The 24,888-nt window shown below is 42.2% G+C and overlaps 1 protein-coding gene across 2 annotated transcripts; it reads right to left on the bottom strand.

Moving 5' to 3' along the window:
• Positions 1-679: 679 nt before the first annotated feature.
• Positions 680-23,710, bottom strand: FH (fumarate hydratase). 2 transcript variants are annotated; one of them, XM_037069400.1, is made up of 10 exons: positions 23,546-23,710; positions 19,106-19,240; positions 16,416-16,526; positions 13,967-14,143; positions 11,438-11,620; positions 9,181-9,346; positions 7,527-7,730; positions 5,882-6,009; positions 3,289-3,442; positions 680-1,025 (listed from the first exon to the last, which is right to left on the bottom strand). In XM_037069400.1, the coding sequence occupies exons 1-10, from the start codon at positions 23,675-23,677 to the stop codon at positions 883-885; spliced, it is 1,533 nt and encodes a 510-aa protein (XP_036925295.1). In that variant the 5' UTR covers positions 23,678-23,710; the 3' UTR covers positions 680-882. The 2 variants fall into 2 exon arrangements, with proteins under 2 accessions (XP_036925295.1, XP_036925296.1); XM_037069401.1 differs by lacking the exon at positions 23,546-23,710 and adding an exon at positions 23,354-23,468.
• Positions 23,711-24,888: the final 1,178 nt, after the last annotated feature.

The raw sequence follows: 24,888 nt of genomic DNA, 5'->3' as shown, positions 1-24,888 counted from the left end.
CTTACAGGTGAGATGCTTCAGTGGTGGGAATCACTCTCTTCATGATCCTGTTAGTTCCTGGGTTGGCCAAAAGTTCTACTCTATATACGTATGCCCATGTGGGCGTACACACACGAACGCCCACACACACAAGTGCCCACACAGTCACACCCCCACTCGGAAGGGAAAATGCTGGTCAACTCTGGCTCCCAAATGATGGGAAATAAAAGATGTCTGAAGGCAAGATTGGGGAATGAGGTAACAAGTAGTTTCCACTACTGGGGAATACCTTTAAAGCGCCAGTAACCAAAAAAAATTAAAACTCCCTAAAAGTTGATATGGCTCTTTTATACAACATATGAAGTGATAAACACACACAAATACCAGATTCAACTACAGCACACAAGTCATTTAAAATAAAACAGTCTGGCCCTGGCTGGTGTAGCTCAGTGGACTGAGCACGGGCCTGCGAACCAGAGGATCGCGGTTCGATTCCCAGTCAGGGCACATACCTGGGTTGCAGGCCAGTTCCCGGGCAGGGGACACACGATACATTGTGTGTCCTCGGCAGAGGCAACCATACATTGATATTTCTCTCCCTCTCTCCTTCCCTTCCCCTCTAAAGATAAATAAAATACTTAAAAAAATAAAAAATAAAAAAAAAAAAAAAATAAAACAGTCTGTTCTCCTCTTGATTTTAAACAATTATTTTAATTTACCCTTTTTAACTTCACTTTGGACCTTGCACATCCTGGAGTTTTATATGTTGTCCAACCCGCTCTGCTGTAGACGGTCAAGGTCAGTAGCGGTTTCCTTCCGCATTTACCCATTTTTGTTTAAAAACCAGGAGTCTGTTTCACGTTACAGTTTATCCAGCACGCTTTTACTATAAAGGCATTGCAATCACTTTGGACCCAGCATGTCCTGAGGCTTCACCCACTCATCAAACTGCTCTGCTGTGAGGTAGCCGAGCTCCACGGCGGTGGCCTTCAAGGTGGACCCCTTTTTGTGTGCGGTCTTGGCGATCTTCGCGGCCTTGTCATAGCCTGAAGGGAAGGCGACAGAGGAGTGAGCAGTGAGAGCTGGCTTGCTAAAGGAAACAGTAGTCATGTATTTATTTGATAGTGAAGTTACTGAGTTCTTTGGCAATATGTTTTCACTTAAAAATACTGAACAGTGATTATCTTACTGTCATTTCTAACAGTGATTATCTAAATAGTCGCCAATTCTTAAAGAGAATAAAATCTTTACTGTTCTTATGTAATACACACTTAAACACACTTTCTACAACAGATTTGTTTCTAAACTGAAATTGCCCACTCACTCTGATATCTTCACAGAGGAAAAAAACCAAAAACAATAAAGCAACAAGACATAAAAAAATACATCTGAGTAGTGTAACTGTGCTGTTTCAAACATGTTTACCCAGAAATGATTCTCTTCATAAGGCAGCATCACAGAGCTAACGGCGGCAGCACCGTGGGCCCAGGCACCATGGGGACCGCTCTGCCAGTGGAGACGGAGGCGCAGCCTGGGCCCGAGGGAGACGCCCTTCAGAGCTGCCTCCGACAGCTCTTTGCTGCTGGGCACCCCGCACCCGGCCTCTCCCCACACTAGAGGGATGGGGGGCGTGGTAGGTTTTAGTCTATTCTTCTACTGTTCACTGTGGGGTTACTAGCTCTTAAAACTAACAAAGGTATGGGCAGGACAATTCTACAAGTTGTTCTGACAACATAATTTTAAAAAGTCAGAAGGCAAAAAAATTTCCATTTTTTCTTCCAGAAAATAAATGAAAATGAAACCAATAAAAGACAAAGGAAAAAAACGACCCAGATCCGAGAACTATGACCAGAGAGAAGCCTGCTGAGACATCTGACCACCAACCAGGCAAGACGTTATGTGTCTGCACACAAATTACTCGCCGCCGATATAACAGATTATGGGCACGGTTAATTTCACTAGTTCACTGAGTCTGTGAAGGCTAACCTTGCTGAAAAGGGCATTCCCTAATCAGAGTAATTTGGACAAAGAATTCTCCCGTGAAACATTAGGGGGTGGTATTTGCTCTTCTGTACTTTCGTGTGACTGCAGACATGGAAGTCCCAGCGGTGTGCTCACCGCCCTCGACTCTCTGCCACCCCACGGAACACACATGTGCACAGAGCCCATGATGCGGAGGCGGAGGGCTCCTGCTCTGCTGCTGGTCATGCGTGGTTTGCCCACTTTTCCTTGCATGGCCTTTACCTCCCAGTACACTGATTCCTGGGAAGACCCCTCGATGCCACAGCTTTCGGAGCACCCTGAATGTAAGTGTGTTAGCAGCACGTTCTGAAGTGCAGATGTGTAAGGCACTTCTCACGGGAGCCTTGGAGTGCCCTTGTCTGTCACCAGCTGAATGCTGAGGTACAATAATTTTAAAAGGATCGAAATGTCATTACGACATTGGGCTCAGAGCCACCTGACACAGTCAGATGAGCTTTCCCTTCACAAGACTGCAAGGGAGCTTGATGTGTGGCCAAGAAAAAAGTCAGTCCGGAAAGGTAAGGATTATAGGAGAGTGTTTTAAAGCAGTGACCATGTGCCAAATGACTCCATCATGACCTCTTCTGAGATAGAAAACCGAGGGCTATGCTCCCGTCAGCTCAGCAGAGAGGGGAAGGTGGGAAAAGGCTGCTAACCCATCATCACAATAAGCAGGGGATGCCTCAAAGCCTACAAGTCAGTGAATTGAATGGGGTTACTATGGTCAGTCCCCAGTAAAGTCTATGCTTGAATCCACAGAATGAAATGTTGACCATTCTGGAAAAGGCTTGCAATACAAAAGCCATGGTTCTTGACAAAATATTTGCATTCTCCCCCTTTCCCTATAAGCAATGAATTACCCTGCTTATTACAATTGAACAGAATGAAAAGCAAGAGCAGCCAAGCATCTAGAGAAGGCAGAAACAGGAATTCGTCCCCTGTTGCTAATCAGCCAGTGCCACCTAGTGACATTCCCAATGACAGGGTCCTTCCAGTGTCCCAGAGTATAAAGCGTCTGAATTCCAATAAGGTTCAAATACTTTGAATTACTACTTCTGAATTTACCACATTTTCAAATGAAATGAAGCATAATTGATCAAGTTTTTTAAATAACTATGACATTCATGAGTTACATAAAGCGTCTTACAACTCAATTTCAAACGTTTTTATAAAGATTTTACTTCAACAGTATCCAAAAGGAAACAGTCGTCTCTGACCATGATTCAGCGGTCTCCTCAGCTTTTAGCTCCACACACCCGGGCGCACTGTCACCCCTTACACGCTCACCTATGTGCGGGTTGAGAGCCGTCACCAGCATCAGCGACTCGTTCATCAGCTTGTCGATCCTCTCCTTGTTGGCCTGGATGCCCACCACGCAGTTTTCCGTGAAAGAGACAGACGCGTCGCCCAGCAGCCTGGCTGAGTGCAACACGTTTTTAATCTGACAGAGGGGGAGAGACATTAAGCCTAACTTTTTTTTTTGGTCCAATAACATACAGTATTACTTACTGGTTCAAAAATGAATATGTAATTCAACACACGTACAGCACACCTACAACTTCTGAGGCACCAGACTCAAGACAACAAATACAAAAAAAAAATTACAAACATTTGAGGGCACAGAAATCCAAGAGGAATAAATAACAAACATAAATGACTACACAAAAGACAGCCTGTGGTATCATAACACACAGGTGTGGAATGTGAGAGCACAGAGAGAGGGAAGGGACTCGTGTGGCAGGAAGTGGGGACACCCCTCGGAAGGGGAAGCTCCCTAGGATGGGGAGGAGTTAGATGGCCGGGGGTGGGGTGGACTGGGGTTGGGGGAACGAGTCTTCCCAGCAGAAGGCACAGGTGCACGGGCCCCGAGGGCAGGCGGTTCAGCAGAGGAAACCGGTGGGGTCAGGGCTTCCCAGCTTTTAACAATCACCCGCTTTCTTGCATTTAACAAAACACATATTCCGCAGTCACTTTATAATAACCTTTCATACGATATGTGAACAGTATAAACTCAATTAGTTTTTTTTTAGCGTTTTCTTTCTTTTTGGTAATTTTTCAACATGGGTTAAGACAAATACCCACATCCTAATTTCTTTTGGTCTAAAACCGCAGAGTCTGAAAACTATATTCCCAACAACGGTCTCCAGTGGAATGCACAGAACTTCAAGATTCATTCATTTACTAATAATGACTATTATTACTAATGTTGATTACCTACATTTATTTCCTATTAAAGACAAAAGAGGGTCATTTTTAAAGATTAGCAGACATTTCTTGTCATGCACTTACATTTGCTAGGCAGCGGGTATAACTGTTTGCAAAGTGACCTGTGAGCAGAAGCTTGTAGGTCTGAGCTCTGCGTTGGCCTGTCTTCAATTTTCCACCGGAACGTACAATCCAGAGGGGCAAACAATCTGTTTTGTTCATTGGTCGGACATCAGCAACCAGTACAGTGCCTGATACGGACTAGTACTCAGTAAACATTTCCTGAACACACAGAGTCCACAGACTTACTTTTGTCATGTGTGTTCTTATCAAATGAAAGTCAGACTTGACACCAGATACAAACCGGAAGTGGGCTTCTCTATTCTAGACATAACCGTTTACACAAATACAGGACTCTTATGACGACAGCTTCATCACCTGAAGCTGGGGAAAGGAATGATGGGAGGACAGCACCTTGTTCCAGCTGCATAAAGAGGAAGGAAAAGGAAGTTCTAGTGAACCCAATAATGTTTCCAAGGTACGGGGAAGAGGTGAAGCCAGTGGAAGACAGCCCGAGAGAGAGGAAAGGAAAGTGGGGAAAACGCTGAAGAAGCCGAGGGTGAAGAGTATCTCACAAAGACGAGAGTCAAGGCTAGACGCTGCTAAGAGAGTGGTGGCACGCCTACTGGACCGAGGTCACAAGTGACGGCAACAACAATTCAAGCACAAGTAGTGAGTGCAGCGTGGATGACTGAGTATGTGTTACTCTCTCTTTTTTCCTTTTTTTTTTTTAAGGATAACCTTGATGTACTTTAAATATTTTATTTATTTATCTTTTTAGAGGGGAAGGGGAGAGGAAAGAAACATCAATGTATGGTTGCTTCTCGTGCATCCCCTGCAGGGAACTGGCCCCTGCCGGAAACTGGCCTGCAACCCAAGCATGTGCCCTGACTGGGAATCGAACCGCGATCGTCTGGTTCGCAGGTCCGCGTTCAATCCACTGAGCTACACCAGCCAGGGCTTCTTTTTTCCTTTTTTAATTTTTGTTTTTATCCTCACCTGAGGACATTTTTTTTCATTGCTTTTTTACAGAGAGAGGGAGAGAGAGAAACATCAATTGGTTGCCTTCTCGTACGTACCCTGACCAGGGATCGAACCCACAACTGCGGTACGTGCCCCGACGGGGAATTAAACCCGTGACCTTTGTGACCTTTTGGTCAGTGGACAATGTTCCAGTCAACTGAGCCACACCTGCCAGGACCCGTCACTCTTTTAAGACTGAATTTGAGGGGAAGAAGAAAGAAGCAGCGTGAGGAGACGGGATTGAGGCGGGGCTCTTTTCTTTCTTTTTTTAACTGAGGCAGCTTACACTTCTTTCTTTCTACCCACTAGTATCTCTGCTGGTGAAGGGCAAGGAAGAAACCTGTATCCTCCCTACCTTCCAGAATTTTTCTTCCTATTAAAAAAAGCAAGCGGTCAAATCACTTGAGCTAAAAGTCACCTAATTGAACATCCGGGATGAATCCTCTAACATTAATATATGCTTGACTTCCAACTGTTGATTATATATATCATTGCGTACCTAATATGAGATCTACAGAAACCTTTATGAAAGGCAAAAACCAAGACTATTAGCCTTCAGTCAAAAACATTAAGAATCAAACGTAAAGCTTACCATCATCGGCTTGAAAACATTCAATTCAAAATGTCCATTGCTGCCCCCAACGGTGACGGCGACATGATTCCCCATGACCTGGGCGGCAACCATGGTCATCGCTTCACACTGGGTAGGGTTCACCTTGCCTTCAAGAAAACCACAGGGGAAAGACTCCACATCAAACACACTCATGGCTTCGAGCATCAGTTAAGACTGGGTTTCATGTCAAATAATCAAGGACAGAAGGAAATCGAACTTCGTTAAATAAAGACATATGATAAAGCAGGGCCCCAACCACCAGTGCTGATTTATAATGAGGCAAACCGACCAAAGGAAGGGAGACGGGTAGCCACAAGCTGTGAATCACTCAACGGCTAATAAATGGTGAGTAATGAGTACCCGCAGCCACCTGTTAAATATTGTTCTCTCCATCTTCACGCTTTCATTCATTCTGGCAACATTCACGGAGCCAGGCACTGGCTACACAACGTAAGTAGGAAAGATGCAGAGCTTGGCATTCAGGGAGAGTGTGCTGGCAATCATACCAGAGAAGGGGTAAAGGCAGAGAGGGGCAGCCTGCTATGGGAGCACTTATAAAAGAGGGACCGGACCCTCACTTGGGAAGCTTCTCAGAAGACGATGACATTAAACTGGAATTTTCCTATCCATCGTATGAATCTCCAGAACCCCGTCATTTTGGTACCATGCTCAAGTCTGGCAAGCTCAAGTTTGAACCGAACACCCTAGATTCCTCTGACCAATACAGAGCAACACAGTGGGAAGATTATCTGCTTTTCTGCAACTCTGCATTTCTCTTTCTTAGGCAATCACCTTGAACCTGCAATCAGCTAAACTCACATCTTTTTTCAACATGAAAGAAAAGCTTTAAAATCAGATCTCTTCTCCTTCTTCACATGCATAGAGTTAAAAGAATCTACAGTCTGGTCTTTCTTTTTCACTATCAAAGTGACTATCAAAAGTCACTTTGTCCGCTTCAGTCCAAGCCACAGAGGCCATTGTGAACCTGGTTCTGTCACCCCATGTACTGCTATCTCAGCTAAGTTATCTGCTAGTACCATCAGCACCTCCCTCATTCACCAGTCGGTGTGCTACCAAGATATTCCTGCAGTCTGAAGTCGACTCTTTAGTCACTCCGTAAATGTCACTGTGCACCTGGCTACACTCACCTAACAGCACTGCCCACACCCCTCCACTGGCTTCGGTGAACGTCACGTGAGCCTGCCCAATGACCTGCTGGAGTCCAGGTGGCCACTGCCCGTGTCACTTCCCCAAAACAAAAACTGAAATGAGAGGTGTTTGCTATCTTTCATTTTCACTCAGCCCATGCTGATCATTTCAGTAGCCTGTTCTAAAACTCTCCTGGCTTTGAACTGTGAAAGACAGAACTATTATACATTTTCCAGTGTGGGAATCAAAACGCACACTACTAACGAAAAGTCTCTCCTCCTACATTGTTGAGGGAGGCTCCTGAAATCCGGATCAAAGGGGGCTCAAAAGGACCCTCTGAAACAAGGTGCCACATGTGTCCCCACCCATCTTTGGGACCATGGATCCCGAGCCAAAGGAGACATGCTGTATAGGCAAGATGCCTGGGTTTTGTCAAGTACCAGGTCTAACATCTACCAGCTCTGTAATTAGTTACCTGGCATGATACTGCTTCCTGGTTCATTTTCAGGCAAAATCAGTTCCCCCAGACCTGAGCGAGGACCAGAACCCAGAAAACGGATATCGTTCGCTATCTTCATCAGACTGCAAGCGGTGGTGTTCATGGCTCCACTGAGTTCAACCAAAGCATCATGGGCAGCCAGAGCTTCAAATTTATTTGGAGCTGTGACGAAAGGTAAGCCTGAAAAACAGATAATAATAACCTATATAAGTTAACAGGTAAAATTAAATGTTTTTTTTAATATTAGCAAGTTAAATGGAAAGTTCAGTGTGTGAAAACCAAAAACAGCAGGAAGCAAATGTAATTCAGCTAAAAAAAAAAAAAGGCTATTTCAAGACTAAAGTCTGTCTACGTATCTTTAAATAGTCCTAAAGGAGTAGAAAGAATCAATAACACTAGTACATGCAACAAATGGGAAAACAAGTCCCATAAATATACGGAAACACAGAAGCACCGCCCTACTGCAGACACCAGTGAGCGTAGCCCAACCCACTCAGATAAAGATGAAAAGTAGGTCAAATTCACTTCACACCTTTCCTAGGACAACTCCTCCTCTGGTTTAGGCTCTTCTGCTCTCTCCTCCCTCCAGGGGCCACGAATCCCTGAGAAACTCAGCAGCCAAGATGAGCAAGGCCATCTCCGCCAGCCTCTCCCAGGGTCAAAATTTTGAAGAGCTACATATTTTAAAACCTCCCATAAATTTCTTCTTAATTAAAAAGCAAATTTCTCAGTCAAAAGACATCAAAACACACAGAGAGACAGCAGGGTAAGAAAGAAGAGCGAATCTACAAAATAACAGAAAACAAGTAACAAATGACAATGGTAAAGTCCTTACCTATCAATAATTACTTTAAATGTAAATGGGTGAAGTTCTCCAATTAAAAGACACAGAATGGCCGAATGGATAAAAACCCGAGATACAACAATATGCCATCTACAAAAGACTCGCTTTACCCCAAAAGACACATACAGACCAACAGTGACGGGATGGAAAAAGACATTCCTAGGAAATGGAAAACAGACAAACAAAGCAGAGGTAAGGTAGATTTTAACTAAAAGTGGTGAAAAGAGACAAATGGAGGTCCTTATATAACGATATGGGGTCAATAAGATGTAACACTTGTAAAATTTATGCACCCAACACCGAGGCACCTAAATACGTAAAGCAAAGACTAACAGATTTAGAAGGAAAAATAAACAACACTACAGTAATGGTTGAAGACTTTCAACCCAACTTTCAACAAATGGACGCAGATCTTCCAGACGGAATCAGTAAGGAAGAGCTGATTTGAACAACACTATCCAACAGACCTAAGAGATACAACATACAGGACATTCTGCCCAAGAGCAGCGGAATTCACATTCTTCTCAAGTGCACACGGAACATTTTCTAGGACAGACCATGTTAGGCCACAAAACAAGTCTTGGCAAATTCAACAAGACTTAACACCAGCATCTTTTCTAACCACAATGGTAGGAAGTAGAAAAAACACTCCTAAAATGAAACACATGTTTGATGGCAAAATATCATTTCTAACTTTAAACTCACAAAAAGTTTAAAGCAAAAACACCCAGAAAATACATATACACTAGTGCAATAAAGTGAGTAATAATTCATTCTAGCACTGACCTGTGAGCGCAGCCACTTTGGCAGCAACCTTTTCTGCAAAGCCGATTCTGGTATTCAAACCAGTACCGACCGCAGTGCCTCCGGCCGCGAGCTCATAGATCCTTGGCATGGCGGCTTTCACTCTCGTCATTGCGTATTTCAGTTGTTGGACGTACCCACTAAACTCCTGAACAGAGAAGGCAGTTAAGGTGAGAAAATATAATTGCCTAATGACTTAGAAGTTAGTCTAACCGCATTAAATAGAAGTTTCTTAGCTATGTTTCAGACACTAAATTTTAAGTTACTCAGGAGGTTATTCATGCTACTTTAATTCACATGATGAGCAAAGTATAGGAAAGAACAAGGTTTTATAATCCTTTGAGGTAAGACAAGGTCACTGCTAACATGCCAGCTGTTTATAATCTAGTCTTAATAGAAAGCAAAGAACATAGGAAACTTTAAAAAGGAACGACTTTATTACATTACATTATTTGTTATTTGTAAGCTATTTCTAATATTTCGGTGTATCCCAGATAATTTTAAGAAAGAAAAAAAAAACATGCTGAATCCTTTCAAGAAAAATATAAACATAGAAATGCTTTCCAGAAAATTTCAGTTTAGAATCCTGACAGGGAATATGAGAATGTTTTAACTCTGCTACTAATGTCACAACGCTTTCTAAAATATGACCCTCTTTACACAAGGTGACCAGCCATTTACTGCGTTCTGAACACAGCAAGGGCCTCATCCGTTAAGAAACATACAGGGGCCAAAGGCATACACTGGAATTCAACTGAACGTGCCAGGATATATGGTTACACTGAATCAATCTTTTTTTTCCTGTCTAAAAACACTGAAAAACCACAAATGCTTTTGACTAGTTAGAAGGTATCATTCCTCTTGATGAGTTTTTGAAGCCATACTCCTTTCACGTAGACCTGATCCATCTGACCTATCACCTATACATGCACCTACTGCATTCACTCAGGAAATATATTTTTATTGGGGAAAAAACCACACAAACTAATAAGACAATTCAATAAAAGCAAGGATGAAGGCTTCTGATAAGATGAAGTCACACTGTCAAACACAACTTTCTGTCATAATGGGTGGAATGACGATTTTAGGTAGTAGGAGGGTGTGTGGTGGCCCAAATGGACTTGAGCACAGTGGCTTTCCGACATGTGACTCTCACACACACGAGAAAAGATCTGGAAGGGTGGGGGGTACTGAGAAGTTTCAAAGACTGACACTACATCTCCTTCAAAATTCAGCATGGCCCCGAAACCAGTGATGCCAGGACACAGACACAGCTTTAAAAGGTGGCTTAACTGAGTGGGCTCGATTCAGCCACAGCCTCTGTATCTCAGTTAATCATTTGGAGTTTTCCTCATTCCTTCAGTGATACAATTAAGCTCAATAACCAAGCTTTTTTCAGTGTTTGCTATCATGTGAACAAGACGATAAACGGTAGGAAGTCAGCAGCAGCCACACCCTCACCTCAATTTCTACAAAACTGCCATCTGATATTTGGTATATACAACCATTTCTTGGTGTATATTTTGTTTGTGACCTAGCTCCCAAATTGGACTGAGCTAAGACAAAACAAATTCCTGTTCCGTGTATTTACTACTTTCCCCTGTGATACACACCATCGGACCGCATCAAGGTCTGATAAAACAGACAAATCATCCCTGGTAACTTGGAGAAGAGAGTAATGGCCCTTTCAAACAGGGCCAAAACAGTTTTAGAGTAAGATACACCTAGTTAAGCACTTCAATATGAGCGCTTACAAAGCATTCTGATTTGGAGTCAGAGAGACAAAGAAGGATGAAGGTGATGCTGACGACAGCTGACACCAGAGCACGCTTACTGTCACCAGGCACGCTTCCAAACGCTCTGCACTGATCAGCTTACTGACCCTCACAGCTACCCTACAAAAGAGACGTCGTGTTCCTCATTTTACAGCTGAGAAAGCTGAGGCACAGAAAGGCTAAATAATCTCCCTAAGGTCCAAGGTCCACTAGCTTGTGCCCAGCAAAGCTAAGATGTGAAGCTGAGCAGGCCGACTTGGAACCTGGCTCCCGGCCAGTACGCTCTGCCCCTCCCCTAAGCGGATGTCAATAAAAAGTACTCACTGATGAAAGCAGAACAGCCTCCTGTCACTGAACTGAGCTGTTATCAACTTGCCTTTCTAAACCAGTGTGATTTAGCAGGTAATATGCTGGCCATTTGTACCCACCCCTGGCTTGAATCAAATCTGATCACTGCCGCATACCTGCCCCAGAGTGAGCGGGACCGCGTCCTGTGTGTGAGTTCGCCCAATTTTGATGACGTGGGTGAACTCCTTGGACTTCGCCTCGAGTGCATCGTGTAGCTTCTGCAGCCCTGGCAGCAGCACCTCGTGGACTTCCATCGCAGCAGCTATGTGCATTGCTGTGGGGAACGTGTCGTTTGAGCTCTGTGGGAAAAATTTCAGAAGAAACGTAAAATGTTCCATCGGAGGCAGCAGGAAACAAACTTAAATGTCTCAATGAAAAATCTCACTAAATGACTCCTAAACACTCAGCATAACTTGTGTACTCAATCACGTTCGTGTGTGGCAAGTCTGAGGTCACTTAGGATCAAATGGGAAGCAACCTGCTTTCCTGGACAGAATGTCCTTAGGACTGTTTTGTATATACCACCGACTGTGAACATGTTCCATATTAGTCCACCTGCCTGCCCCCTAAATGTCAGCAAGGGAGAGCGAAGCGGTTAACACGTGCCTGCAAGGACTGAATAACACCTCACAGTTACACAGTGCACACCGTCTCTCATAAACATTTCTCCATTGATGGAACTTCAGGAAAATGCTGAGGTAGGTCACCACTTGAAAAAGAGGAAAGCCAAGCCGTCATTACCTGACCTGCCAAAACTCTGTGCTCTTTCCTCACCCGCAACTCCAAACTTTGAAGTTACGATGTTATATAAAAAGGTACACCCACTAATACGTTTTCACTTTTTATTACGGAAAACACCAAACTGCTTACAAGAGTAGGATGAATGATATAACAAACACTCACGTACCTAACACCTGAATTCAAAGAACTATCAACACCTTATTTCATCTACAACACCGACTCAATGCCTGCCCCTGACCACACGCACTGGCTCATCCTGAAGCAGATTTCAGTGTATATAAAAGATAAATTCATATTTAAAGGCAAGCCCTGGGTTTGAAAACCCCTCACACAATGAATGTAGGTAACAAAACCTCCCGAATTACACTGGAGACCTGTATGATTTTGTAAGCCAATGTCACTCCAATAAGTTCAATAAAAAGAGAAAAACTTCCCCCTTAATACTTAAGTATCCCTATATTTAATCACACCTAGCACCCAGATCTTAGTTTCTAAATATCATTTTCCAATAAGGTCCTCCGAGAGATCCCTGAAAAAATGGGTGCTTATGGGGCTGGGTCAGAGAAAATACAAGGCGATGAGCCAGGAGCACCTTCTAGTCCAAAAAAGTAAACACGTGGCTTCTCTAACAGGACGGTGGCGTGCCCAAAGCACACCAGAGCCAGCTGAGTGGACTCCCAAAGCGGAACAAGCTGAGCAACTATATAAATAACAAAAGTACTAGGGGGAAGAGCATTAGACTATACCCTAAGATAGAACAAATATTCATGAAACCATACCAAATACATTAATGACTGAAAAAACAAATTAATGTGGCAAGAAAAAAGACAGCAAGTCTTGACAGTATAATTTTAATTAATACATGTAGAAGGCATGAGAGTCCTAGAAAACCGCAACCAAAACAACGTAACAGTGAGTGCTATGAGCAAGATCCACCGGGGAACGCTGAGATTCCTGGGCCAAGTTTAAGGAGGAGGAGGAGATCCTCAGTCTCAAGTTCTCTGCTAATTCTGTGGCAACTTTAGCACCCATCCAAAACTGTCCCGAAACGCCTTCCTTTGGGGAGTGAGGCTTGCGTGCCGTTCCTGCAGTGCAGGCAGGACGTGGTGACAGGGAGTGGAAGGGGGACAGACCTGGCAGCCGCCCTCTGAACCCAGTGATGCCCGTTACCCTCCCCAGGACCAACAGCCACGTGGCCGTTATGCACCGCCGCCATGATGCAAAGAGAGGAGCCCTGGTTTCTTTTAACTCGCAGTGCAAAACCCAGTCCGGTCTGATCACGGGAAGACGCCAAAGGCAAACCGAGGGACAAAACACCTGACCACTACTTTCAAAAGTGACAGAAGAGACATTGTCATAGTGGAGGAGACCACAGGGATATGAGGACTAAATGCAACGTGTAGTCTGGACTGGATCCTGAAGACAAAAAGGACATCAGCAGAAAACTAGAGAAATCCTAACACGGTCGGTTTGGTTAAGAGCACTGGACCAATGTTCATTTTCCAGAGTGGTAAATGTACCGGGTTTATAGTAAACGTTTAACATGAAGGGAAGTTGGGTGGAGGGTATACAGAAACTCTTTGAAGTATCTTTGCAATTTTTTATAAAATTAAGATATTTCAAAATAGTTTAAAAAAACCCAAAACAATAAAAATATACATATATACTAAATTCAGGCATCCTAAAAGTCATTTTTCCCTAAAAGTGATTTTTCGAAGTTTAAGACATTAGACCCAAGATTCCTGAAAGAAGTAAGAACATCTAAGAAGTCCTTTTCACTTAAAAAAAAAAAAAAACAAGCAGAATGAATCTCCTTGCCAAAAAGCCAACACCTGCCTGATAAGACAGACCTCGGATATTCTTTACAACGTCCAACGAGGGAGAGAAGAGATGAAAACGCTGACCTGGCTTTTATTAACATGGTCGTTGGGGTGCACAGGTTTCTTGCTGCCGAGTTCGCCTCCCAGCATTTCGATAGCTCTGTTGCTAATGACTTCATTTACATTCATGTTTGTCTGGGTTCCTGACCCAGTCTGCCACACCACAAGAGGAAAGTGGTCATTCAATTTACCTTCAGCTACCTGCAGAACAGAGGGTTAGACACGGGATGTTCTGAAAATAAGAAAGGCCACATTTGTTTGGCTATTTTAGTCACCCATGATTAAGTAGGTACCGTTTATCACACTGTTTTAAAGATGTGCTTCACTGATGGTGCCCCAGTTTGTGGTTGTCCAGCAAGCCTACACTTCCGCAGCACCCCCTGTTCCAACCACGGCCACTTTGAAAAGTGAGTGAGGAACTGCTGTGAGTCAACTAAACTGAATCAAAGCCTGTTTCTCCAACTGCCTCCCCTGCTAGTATGCAGATAGGGCCATGTGTCAGGGCTGCCAAATTGTTAAGTCTTTAGCTACATTTCACTGTTGGTGCTCAGCAGGAATATCCAACAGATGTGACAGTTGGAGTCAGTATGAGAATGAACTGGTGACACGAAAATGAATACATTAGCAGCTACTTCATGGCGCAGATGCCCAGTGAGTAGCAATTGCCAAGTGCAGACACACAGTCCAAATTTCTTCCTATTTTTGTCATATTTTTATACTCTCAACTGCTGTGCTAGCTTACAGGACTGTAAGCTTTCTAAGAGGATGCTTAACCATCTTCTGGAATAATTTTAGCTTAAAAAATCAGCATGCAATTTGGAAATATACAACCTTTAACAATCGGTTCACTTTAAAACTTTTTTCCTAGTTATGTGGAAATATTAGGTGATCAGCGTAGAAAATTTGGAGAACTAAAAAAGTCCACTAGGCATCACATCGCCAGTCCTCAGAAACAATGGCAACCAGCACTTTGGCATCTCTTTTTAGTTTCCACTCCACACAGTGGGAATGTACATACACATATAAAAAAAGCATGTTTTTGCCCTGGCTGGTGTAGCTCAGTGGATTTGGGCCTGAGAACCAAAGGATTGTGGTTCGATTCCCAGTCAGGGCACATACCTGGGTTGTAGGCCAGTTCCCAAGAGGGGATGCAAGAGAGGCAACCATGCACTGTATTTCTCTCCCCCTCTCCTTCCCTTCCCCTCCAAAGATAAATAAATAAATAAAATGTTTTTTTTTTAAAAAAAGGTTTTCTGTTCATTTTTTCTCAACGAAATTAGGATCATAAAATACACATATTTTGCTACCTTTCCTCCACTACTTCTTATATGGTAAGCTTTGTTCCATGACAGTCTTCAGAAAACTAATTTTCTATGGCATCACAATGTAACTTACATATGTAGCTGTTATGGATGGATACTTTCTAATCTGTTGTTATTATAAATGACACTGCAATGAACAACACCATGTATAGAGTTTTTAAACTGTTATGTTTGATTGCTGCCTTCAGATTATGATATTAGAGAATGAAATAACTTTCCCCATACATATTATCAAATAACCAACTAGTCTTTAAATGAATCATTTATATTTATATAAATTTAAAGAGTGTTTCAACACAGAGTTTTCCTTAAACTATGTAAAGTAAAGGAAAGGTCAAGAGATCAATAAAAGGGTAGATAGCCACCCACAAATTTTGCCACAATATTTGAAGCCCCAAACTGATAACCTCATTCGACAATAACGCTGCCACCCTACTGTTAGGGACCATTCTGTGTGGTATTGGAGACTGCAGCCCCGCACAAGCAAGGCCTTGAAAGAGGCCTGTAAGTCTCGACCGCAGCCGGGAATGCAGGTGGCAGCCACGACCCGATGCTAACTCCTGCTAACACCGAGGGTTCCTGTGGGGAACTGGGCCTGAAGTATACATTGTACCCTCGGAAGCTTGTTTTGCTTTGTATGGCACTGTTGATATAAACCAAATGTTTGAGTTCAAGGCATAAGGAGTAAACTCCGTAACTCATGAAACACGACTTAAAGACACTCTGGCGTCAGCATGTCTAACAGACCCTGACCTGAGGCGGATCTCTGTGTTCCTTCCATTGTTATCTATAGATGATACCTGTTTTTGTATGACTATGGCCTTCTGACATTGATGGATGAACCACATGTGCTCGCTGTATACCCCTACGTGTAACAATCCCAATAAAAGCTGTTTTGGAGGAGGGTTTGGGGCATTCTCCATCACGGGGAATCGCCACCCCCTTTCTCACCAGAACAAAGAAATTGTGTCCAGGAGCACTTATTTCATCTGTGACCGTGAACTCCACGGGACGGGGTTCCCCTCACCCTACCTTGAACTTCATTAACTCCAAAATTCACAGTGCCCGCTTTCTCCTGTGGGAGCCTGCTCTCACCCAGCGGACGACACAAGACTGCTGCCACTAAGAATAAGCCCACTGGTCGCTCCTACCTCGTCTGCGGCCTTCATGATTGCACTAGCAATCTTCGGGTCCAGACCATAATCCTGGTTTACTTCCGCAGCTGCTCGCTTCAAAATGCCAAAAGCTTTGATAACTGGGATCTAGAATCAATCAGAAAAATATCTCAGATTTGCAATTTTAGGTAAGTATGAAAAGTTAAGATTACTGTATTAAGCAGATGCAAAAGTTGTACGTAAAATAATTTAAGTAACACTGTGACCCTAACATGTTTTGGGTATATAGATAGGTATATAATTAGCCAAGAATCACCATGAGTCTCTTTGTTCAGGGAACCAAACAAAAGCAAGTGCACTGACCCTCCACATAGGTACGTGTGTGTCTCATATACACACACATATTCACACACAATGTGCTATTTATTCTATTTTCACAATATAATGTACACGTGCTTATTTCAGACATGTGCTCAATCATATTACCAGCAATCACCATGATTTTCTCCCACTAGATCCCAATCTACATTGTAATTTTTCCTGTCCTTCTCCATCAACAAAATAAAAAGGCAAACTACTGAATGGGAAAAAATATTGACAAAGCCTTTTAGTTTACAGATCTTCTCACTTTCTCCTGCAAATCACCTTACCAAATTTAAAAGGATAAGCTGAGTAACTTTTGACGAAGTTGCAATGAAACAATACTTCGTTTTCAAAAGATAAAAAAATGGTGTGCTCTTGTCAAAATTAGTAATACAGACTGTGGTATACACCCCCTACCAGGCTTGGGTGGGAGAAGAGCAGAAGGGAGACAGGAAGGCTGAGGAAGAGGGCGATAAATTCATAAAGGAGATGCTACAATCCTTACAGGGAACTGAGAGTGGAAAAACAAAACAAAACAAAAAAACAATAAAGAATAAGACATGTTAAACCTGGGCCAAAGAAGATTAAGCCCAGGGGCAAGCTGAAAAGGAAATAAAAAACAGAAGATTTTCATTCTGAATTTTAAGAAAATGAAGTAAAACATTGCAAGTGTTTTATCCAAACTACACGGACAGGAATGGCACCCAGAATTAGAAACTTAAGACTGTGAAGATGGACACAAACGGGAACTTCAGTTTCGACAGCAAGTGGGTAGGTCATAAGGAGGCACCAGTCACATCTGGCCATCTGCCTGGAGGGACTGACCCACGCATGTGTGGACTCGTACAAAGGAAAAAGGTCACAGCGGAGGGCTTTACTGACCACTCTCAAAATAAAATGTAAAATGTATCACTGGAGAGAAAAGGCAGCTCTGGTTCTTCTTAATTTATTCACATTAGAAATTCACAATCACTTTGAATGTTGTTTTCCTTTGGACTTCAGGTACAATGGGTTGGGTTTCATCATACTGTTCAGCTCAATGGACAGTCTGCTTCATATTTAATAAAGCTCAGGAACTTAATGCAGACGAAGGCAACTGTGACAAAACTGGTATCCCTGGGCCCATCTGTCTTAGCTGTGTAACCCAAACAGCTGCCCTGTGTCTGCAGCAGCGGCCGCAGCAATCCTGCGAAGCGCCCAGAACCATGCCCCTTGCTGGTGGCAGCGGGAACATGGAACCATGAGTGAGCCGTGCTCACTCCTGTCATATGGGTTAGGACTGACGTCATTAACCCAGGAGTTGCCTGTAACACTGACCTCTCTGATCCCAAGAGCTGAACTATCTGAGAATTTTTCAGGATCAGCTGCTGCCCTTTGTCACCCAGCCATGTCATCTGACCCTGTGTGTGTCCACCTCACCAAGCCGGCGGCAGGCAACAATAACAAAGATTTTCTTCCAAGAAGATTCGGCTGCCCATTGTATAATTGAATGAACCTGTCAAGATTCAGTCTCAAAGGCTTAGGAATAAGCTAAAATTATTGTAAAGTAAAAAGCAGAGTTAGAAGATAACTGTTACACCTCACTTGCCCAGATGCACCCTGGCTACTTCTAGGCTACGCGGCTATCCTGCAGTCCTACGGTGACTGTCTTTCACACTCCAGGTGGGCTGCAGAGGGACAGGTAATATACTTGGTCAATTCCTTTCCCACTTGAACATCTGCGAAATCAAGATGCATCTTACAACTGACGACATGCCACAACTTTAATTGGCAGCCCTTTTCTCTCTTAGTGGTACACACCAATGCATCTTCTAACTGACGTCACCTCCGCTTTAATGAAATATGACAGAAAGTGCTCTAACCATTAAGCCATTCATGTGGTGTTGAACAAATACATACATATCATCCACTATGTGCCAGACACGGGAAAGAATAATATTATTAGGTATTTATGTATATTTTTCTGGAAACTGACACCAAGGTAGATAGAAAGTATAATACTAAAGAAAACTCTCTTTTAAATCAGTTTTCCGAAACTCGGTGTTAATTGGTAAAATAAATAATAAAATTTAAGTATTGAAATGAAAAATGCCTACCAACGGTTAAATCCTAGTAAAAATCTGAAAAATCCCAGCAAAAGTAAAAAGACAAATCACTTAGTTCTATCAAATACAAATTCGAAACATTCAAAGTCACAGCTCAGAATAATAGTATTTTAAAAGGTCTCTGACATTTTAATTAAGAAAACATCGTACTACTCACAAAAATCTCTAGTAACTACATTTTAGCTCTGTAAGACTTTATTTACCAAATAAAATGGCTCATTAGAACGAATCCCAGTTCATCCAAAAGAAACCACTTACAGGCATGCGTTCTGTCACACCCCCAATCTTAAAGTTCATTGTGGATCTCACAGTCTGGGCACCATAGTACTTGTCACTTGGGACCTTGAGTTCACCGAAAGTATCATATTCTATCCGAAAGGAATTCTGGCTGGCCTGAAGAGAGAGACAAGACACTGTTACGACTTGAAAAGAAATCGAGTATCAAAAGCACACCAACTGTAAGGGACAAGAAACTTTAGAAAGTACCACAAAGATAAAATATTCCATTTTCGCTCTCATTCCACTCTCCTCTTCCAGCTCCTTGAGGAATGACTGTCACACAAACGTATTAATATAGATATTAAGACAGATTACAGAAGTCACACACTACACAATGTAAACACAAAGACAGGTTTTGAAGTAAAAATAATCTTTTCCAATTCAGGAGTATGCCTATTATTGGTTAAGCTCTGGCCAGCTCAATGTACTTACCGTAATGCTTACCTTGCTAGGAACTTTAGAAAATGGTCTAAGAATGATACTTTAAAATGTGAGAATATGGCATACTTAAACAGAGCTGAACTGTGGTCTACAAACACCACGCATGAGAGATAGCGTAGTGCAAGCCAGATAAACCAGACTCCATGGTCACCTTCAGCCGGTCAGCTTTTCTCCTCCATAAACGAAAGTAAACGTGTGAAGGGAGTTGGACGAGGTCAGTTCTTAAGCTTTTTGGGGTGACAGAACCCTTTGGGAATATGAGGAAAGCAACAGATCCTCTCTCTAGAAAAACTAAAATAAATACATATATATAAAATCTTACATATGATTTTAGGGAGTTTATATCTTGAAGCCAATCGACCATCCAGAATAAGAACCCATGACCCAAAGTCCCTTTTATGGAGAAACTAGGATTCTACCAAGTACACCAATTTACACGAATAAGAAAAATTAACAGCTGCTCAAAAAATATTTTGACACTAAAAAAGTTTATTGTAAACCACTAGAAATTTGGAGTTTACACATGATACTTTATGTTAAGGAAATTTCAGAGATACTTAGAGCTTTGATTCATGGTCACCTAGCATGAATTACGAAATAAGCATAGTTGAAGAATTAAAAAGATTTTTAAATCCCCAGCCAAGTAATTGGCTAGTACATAAGGACACCTGACACATAAGGTCATCCTACCGAGCCCAGCAGGCACAGAGATGTAACCAATATACAGAAACAAATATAAAGATGAAACCAAAATGAGGTACCAAGGAAACATGCCCCAAATGAAAGAACAAAAGAAATCCCCAGGAAAAGAACTAAACGAAATAGAGGCACACAATCTACCAGGTACAGTGTTCAGAACAATGGTTATAAAGATTCTGAAGAAACTTAGGGCAAGAATGGACAAACTCAGTGAGAACTTAAAGACTTCGGTAAGCATAAAAGAGGCCACAGAAAACATTTAAAAAAAAACAGTGAAAAATGAAGAACACACCATATGAAATAAAGAATACAGTAAAAGGAATCAAAAGGAGATTAAGTGAAGCAGAGGATTGAATCAGCAATTTGAAAGAAAAGGTAGCAGAAATCCAATCAGGGCAAGGAAAAAAAAAAGAACGAGAACAGTTTAAGGGACCTCTGGAACAGCATAAAGCATAATGACATCTGCATCATAGGGGCACCAGAAGAAGAGAGACAGAAAGGTATAGAGAATATATTTTAAGAAATGGCTGAAGAGTTCCCTAATGTGGTAAAGGAAAAGACCCAATAAGTCCAGGAAGCACAGAGTCCCAAACAAGAAGAATCCAAAGAGGCCCACACCAAGACACATACTTAACGTGGCAATGGTTAAAGGCAAAGAGACAATCTTAAAAGCAGCAAGAAAAAGACAATTACCTACAAGAGAGCTCCCATAAGACTGTGAGCTGATTTCTCAACAGAAACATTTGAGGCCAGAAGGGACTGGAATGAAATATTCAAAGTGATGAAAAGCAAGGACTTGCAACCAAGACTATTGTAGACAGCAGAGCTATCACTTAAAATTGAAGGAGAAACAAAAAATTTCCCAGACCAAAAAAAAAAAAAAAGCTAAAGCTAAATCAGTACTACAAGAAATATTAAACAGACTTCTTTGACATGAAGAAAAAAGAGGAACATGATTATAAAAAATAAAATGGCCATATAAATACATACCTATCAATAATCACTTTAAAAGTAAATGCATTAAGTGTTCCCATCAAAAGACAAAAGGTAGTTGAATGGATAAGAAAACGAGACCCACCTGTATGCTGTCTTCAAGAGCCCCATCTCAGAATGAAAGATACACACAGACTAAAAGTAAAGAATGGAAAAAAGATTTTTCATGCAAACAAAATGGAAAAAAAAAGCTGGGGTAGCAATACCTATATCAAAGAAAACAGACTTTAAAACAAAGGCTATCTAATAAGAGACATTGCATAACAATAAAGGAATCAAAGGCTATATAATAAGGACAGTGCATAACAATAAAGCAATCAATCTGAAAAGAGGATATAAACCCTGTAAACAATTATGCACCCAACATAGGAGCACCTACATATGTAAAGCAAATCTCAATGGACATAAAGGGAGAGGCTGACAGTAATACAATCAAAATATGGGATCTTAACACCCACTGACATCAATGGACAGATCTTCTAGACAGGAAATCAACAAGAAAACAGCGACCTCAAGTGACACACTACACCAGATGAATTTAATGGATATTTTTCAGAGCATTTCATCCCAAACCAGGAGAATATACATTCAAGTGACAGCACCCCCCTACAGCCCAGATTTGGCACACTGTGACCTTTGGCTTTTCCCAAAACTACAATCACTTTGAAAAGGAAGAGATTTCAGACAATCATGAGATTCAGGAAAATATGACGGGGCAGCTGATGGTGATTGGGAAAACTATGTGAGGTCCCAAGGTGCCTACTTTAAAGGGGACTGAGGCATCATTGTCCTGTGTACACTGTTTCTTGTAACCTCTATCTTCTTCAGTAAATGTCTCTATTTTTCATAGTATGTGGCTGGATGCTTTTTGGACGGACCTCATTCCTTATATTTCAGAAAGTCAAGCAGAAACAATAAGCCATCTAAGTGTATTACCCATGAGAGTAAATTCTTAATTACTGAGAGTAAGTGAAGAACTGAACTAGTATTGTATGAATAAATTATTAGTTCTATTCTAAAATTTATTCGCATTTCCTCTAACCTTAGATAATTAACTGAGCTCCTCTGTGACTTGGATGTCTGTATCTACACTAGTCTTTGGTTTAAAGTTAACTTCATATATTATAGTTTCTTTTACATTTTCTTTTAGGATTTAGAAGAATGCGACTCATTTGTGGACAGTTCTAATACTTGCTTTCTGTGGTATTATAGTTATGTAAGTAATGCAATACTGAATGCAAAGTTATTCATACCTTTTAAGAGTATTCAGTTTAGCTTCTAATTCACAAAATTCACAAATTCATAGCTTCCACATAAGCCTTCATCCACCAATCAAGATATCCTCAACTATACTGCTAAACTTATATTGAAGAAAAAATAATAAAAACAATACCAATCACTAGTTAAACACATATTGCTTTTGCTTTATGTAAATTGTCTCTCAATTTGTCATAGTAAGCACACAATTGTATTATTATGTTTATTTTATAAATGTGAAAATGTAAGCTTGGATAGATTAAGTAATTTGGACAAAAATACACCGCCACTAAAAGACAGCATTGGGATTTGACTCTGATTTTTCAGACTACAAGGCTCATTTACCTCTGTTAGCTACGTTATATTCCGAAAAAACTCTCTGTCCTGGATAGCACTTCAAACCCACTGTAACATGAGAGTGAATGAATATAACTAAGAAAGGGAAACTGGTACAAGGAAGAATAACTACCTGCATCATCAAATCACTCAATAAGTAAATAGCATCAATAAATCAGACTATCTTTTGGTATCATCATCAAGACGAGCTGAACCCAAAAGCAGTGCCGGTAGCGTGGCGATTCTAGAAGCCAGAGTTCAGAAGCGACCACATTAGCACTCGGTCAGTGTCTGGCCAGCCAGGCCCTATCGAGGGACAGGGACGGGAGCTTTCCCTCTCCCCACACTCTCTCCCATCCTGATCTGTCCCAAGAGCTGGGGGCTCCCGCACCCGCAGCGGCCGAGGAGGGCTACCCCAAAACGCAGAGGCCCAGCCCGCTCGTGGAGAGTCCCAGCAGCGGGACAATCGCCGCCGGCTGCAACCCATGTCCAAGCGCTCACCCTGGGGTGGAGACTCCAACCCCTCTCCGGAGGCGGTGCCCCAGGCAGAGAAGGCCGCCATGCCGCGCGGGAGCACAGCGAAGTGTAGGACCCCCGGGTAATCCTTCCCCCCCGGCCCGCGGGCGTCCTGCCCGCGAGCTGTAGGGCTGAAGGTCACCGCGGGGACGCGGGAGGACCGGAGCCCGCGCTCACCATTCCAGCGGCGTTCGGGGGCCGGAATGGGAAGGCGGCCGCGCCACCCGGGCTTGGAGCCAAGGCCGAGGCTGAGGGTGGAACTCGCACGAGGCGACGCGACCGCACGAGGAGACGGAGTGCGAGGTACATGGTTGGGCAGAATCCTGGGTGAAATTTCTGAGCTGCGGATGCCACGCCTCCTCGCTGGCTGTCAGAGCCCGTCCAGCCCACCGGGCTCCGCTCTTATCCAATCAACATCCGGAAACTGATCGCGGGGGACGGGACCAACCGTGAATGGCCAGTAAAGAGTTCCTCGTAGAGCGGATCTTTGAAGCCCTCAGATTCACGGGAAACTAGTTAGAAGGGAATTATGGGAAAGGAAGTTCAGGGTGCTCTTTCAATCAGATTGATGTGTGTGGCTGCTGGAGAGCGAGAGTATTAGCTAACGGACCTTCTGTTAGTGTTTAGTTGGTGGAACATCATGGAAAGAACTATTGATGGATTCATTTAGTTATCATGTAATCTCTCATTAGCTGTTCTTTGTATCGGATTTTTTTAAAATTTCTTCCAGATTACAGATTCCATGTAGAAATTTGGGGGAAGCCCAGCAAAGTATAGAGAATGAAATATTAATTATCCATGATGCCAACACTTAAGATAATGACTCATTTCTTTTAACTTGTCACTTTGAAGTCTCTTTAATTTCCATTCTGTGCTGAATGTGTGCTGTCAGAACTCTGTTAAAATGTAGTGTGGATGTTAGTTGTTACAGGCAATTTGGGAATTTACTATTTGCACGTAGGGTTTCTAAGTTTTTGCATTGAAAGTCTATTGTTTGAATGTAATAGGTGGTAAAATGCAGGAACTGATATAAAATTGCATCAAAACCAACAATTTTATCTCTTTTGGCTCCATAAAACCCACCTGAATGCTTTACATTTCATTATTTCCTCCCTTTGTCAACTGATGATTCAGAAATCACTAAAAAGTTTGATGAAAAAGTGAAACCAAGGATTATTTAGAAGTTAAAGGTTCAGAATAAGAGAGAAACAATTAAGAATTGAAAGATAATGCAACGGTTTAAGAAAACAATGAACCATCTCTCCCATTATTTACATTTATTAGTTCCACAATAAAAGCAAACAATGTTAACACTAAAGTTTAATGTGAAGATAATGTTGCTCGTGTTTTCACTGGTTTGACAGAAAACTTCAGAAACAGACATTCACTAACAATTGCTATCATTTCCTAGGAAAGGCTAAAATTTTGAGGCATTTCCTTAATACTCTTTAAAAATAAAAGAAATAGCCCTGGCTGGTGTAGCTCAGTGGATTGAGCACGGGCCTGCAAACCGAAGGATC

The sequence above is a fragment of the Sturnira hondurensis genome, unplaced genomic scaffold, assembly GCF_014824575.4.
Source record: "Sturnira hondurensis isolate 20B ecotype Veracruz unplaced genomic scaffold, ASM1482457v3 Scaffold0018525, whole genome shotgun sequence".
In the NCBI taxonomy this organism is placed as follows: domain Eukaryota; kingdom Metazoa; phylum Chordata; class Mammalia; order Chiroptera; family Phyllostomidae; genus Sturnira; species Sturnira hondurensis.
Note: the sequence above shows the minus strand (reverse complement) of the source record. Positions and strands in the feature narration are given on the sequence as shown.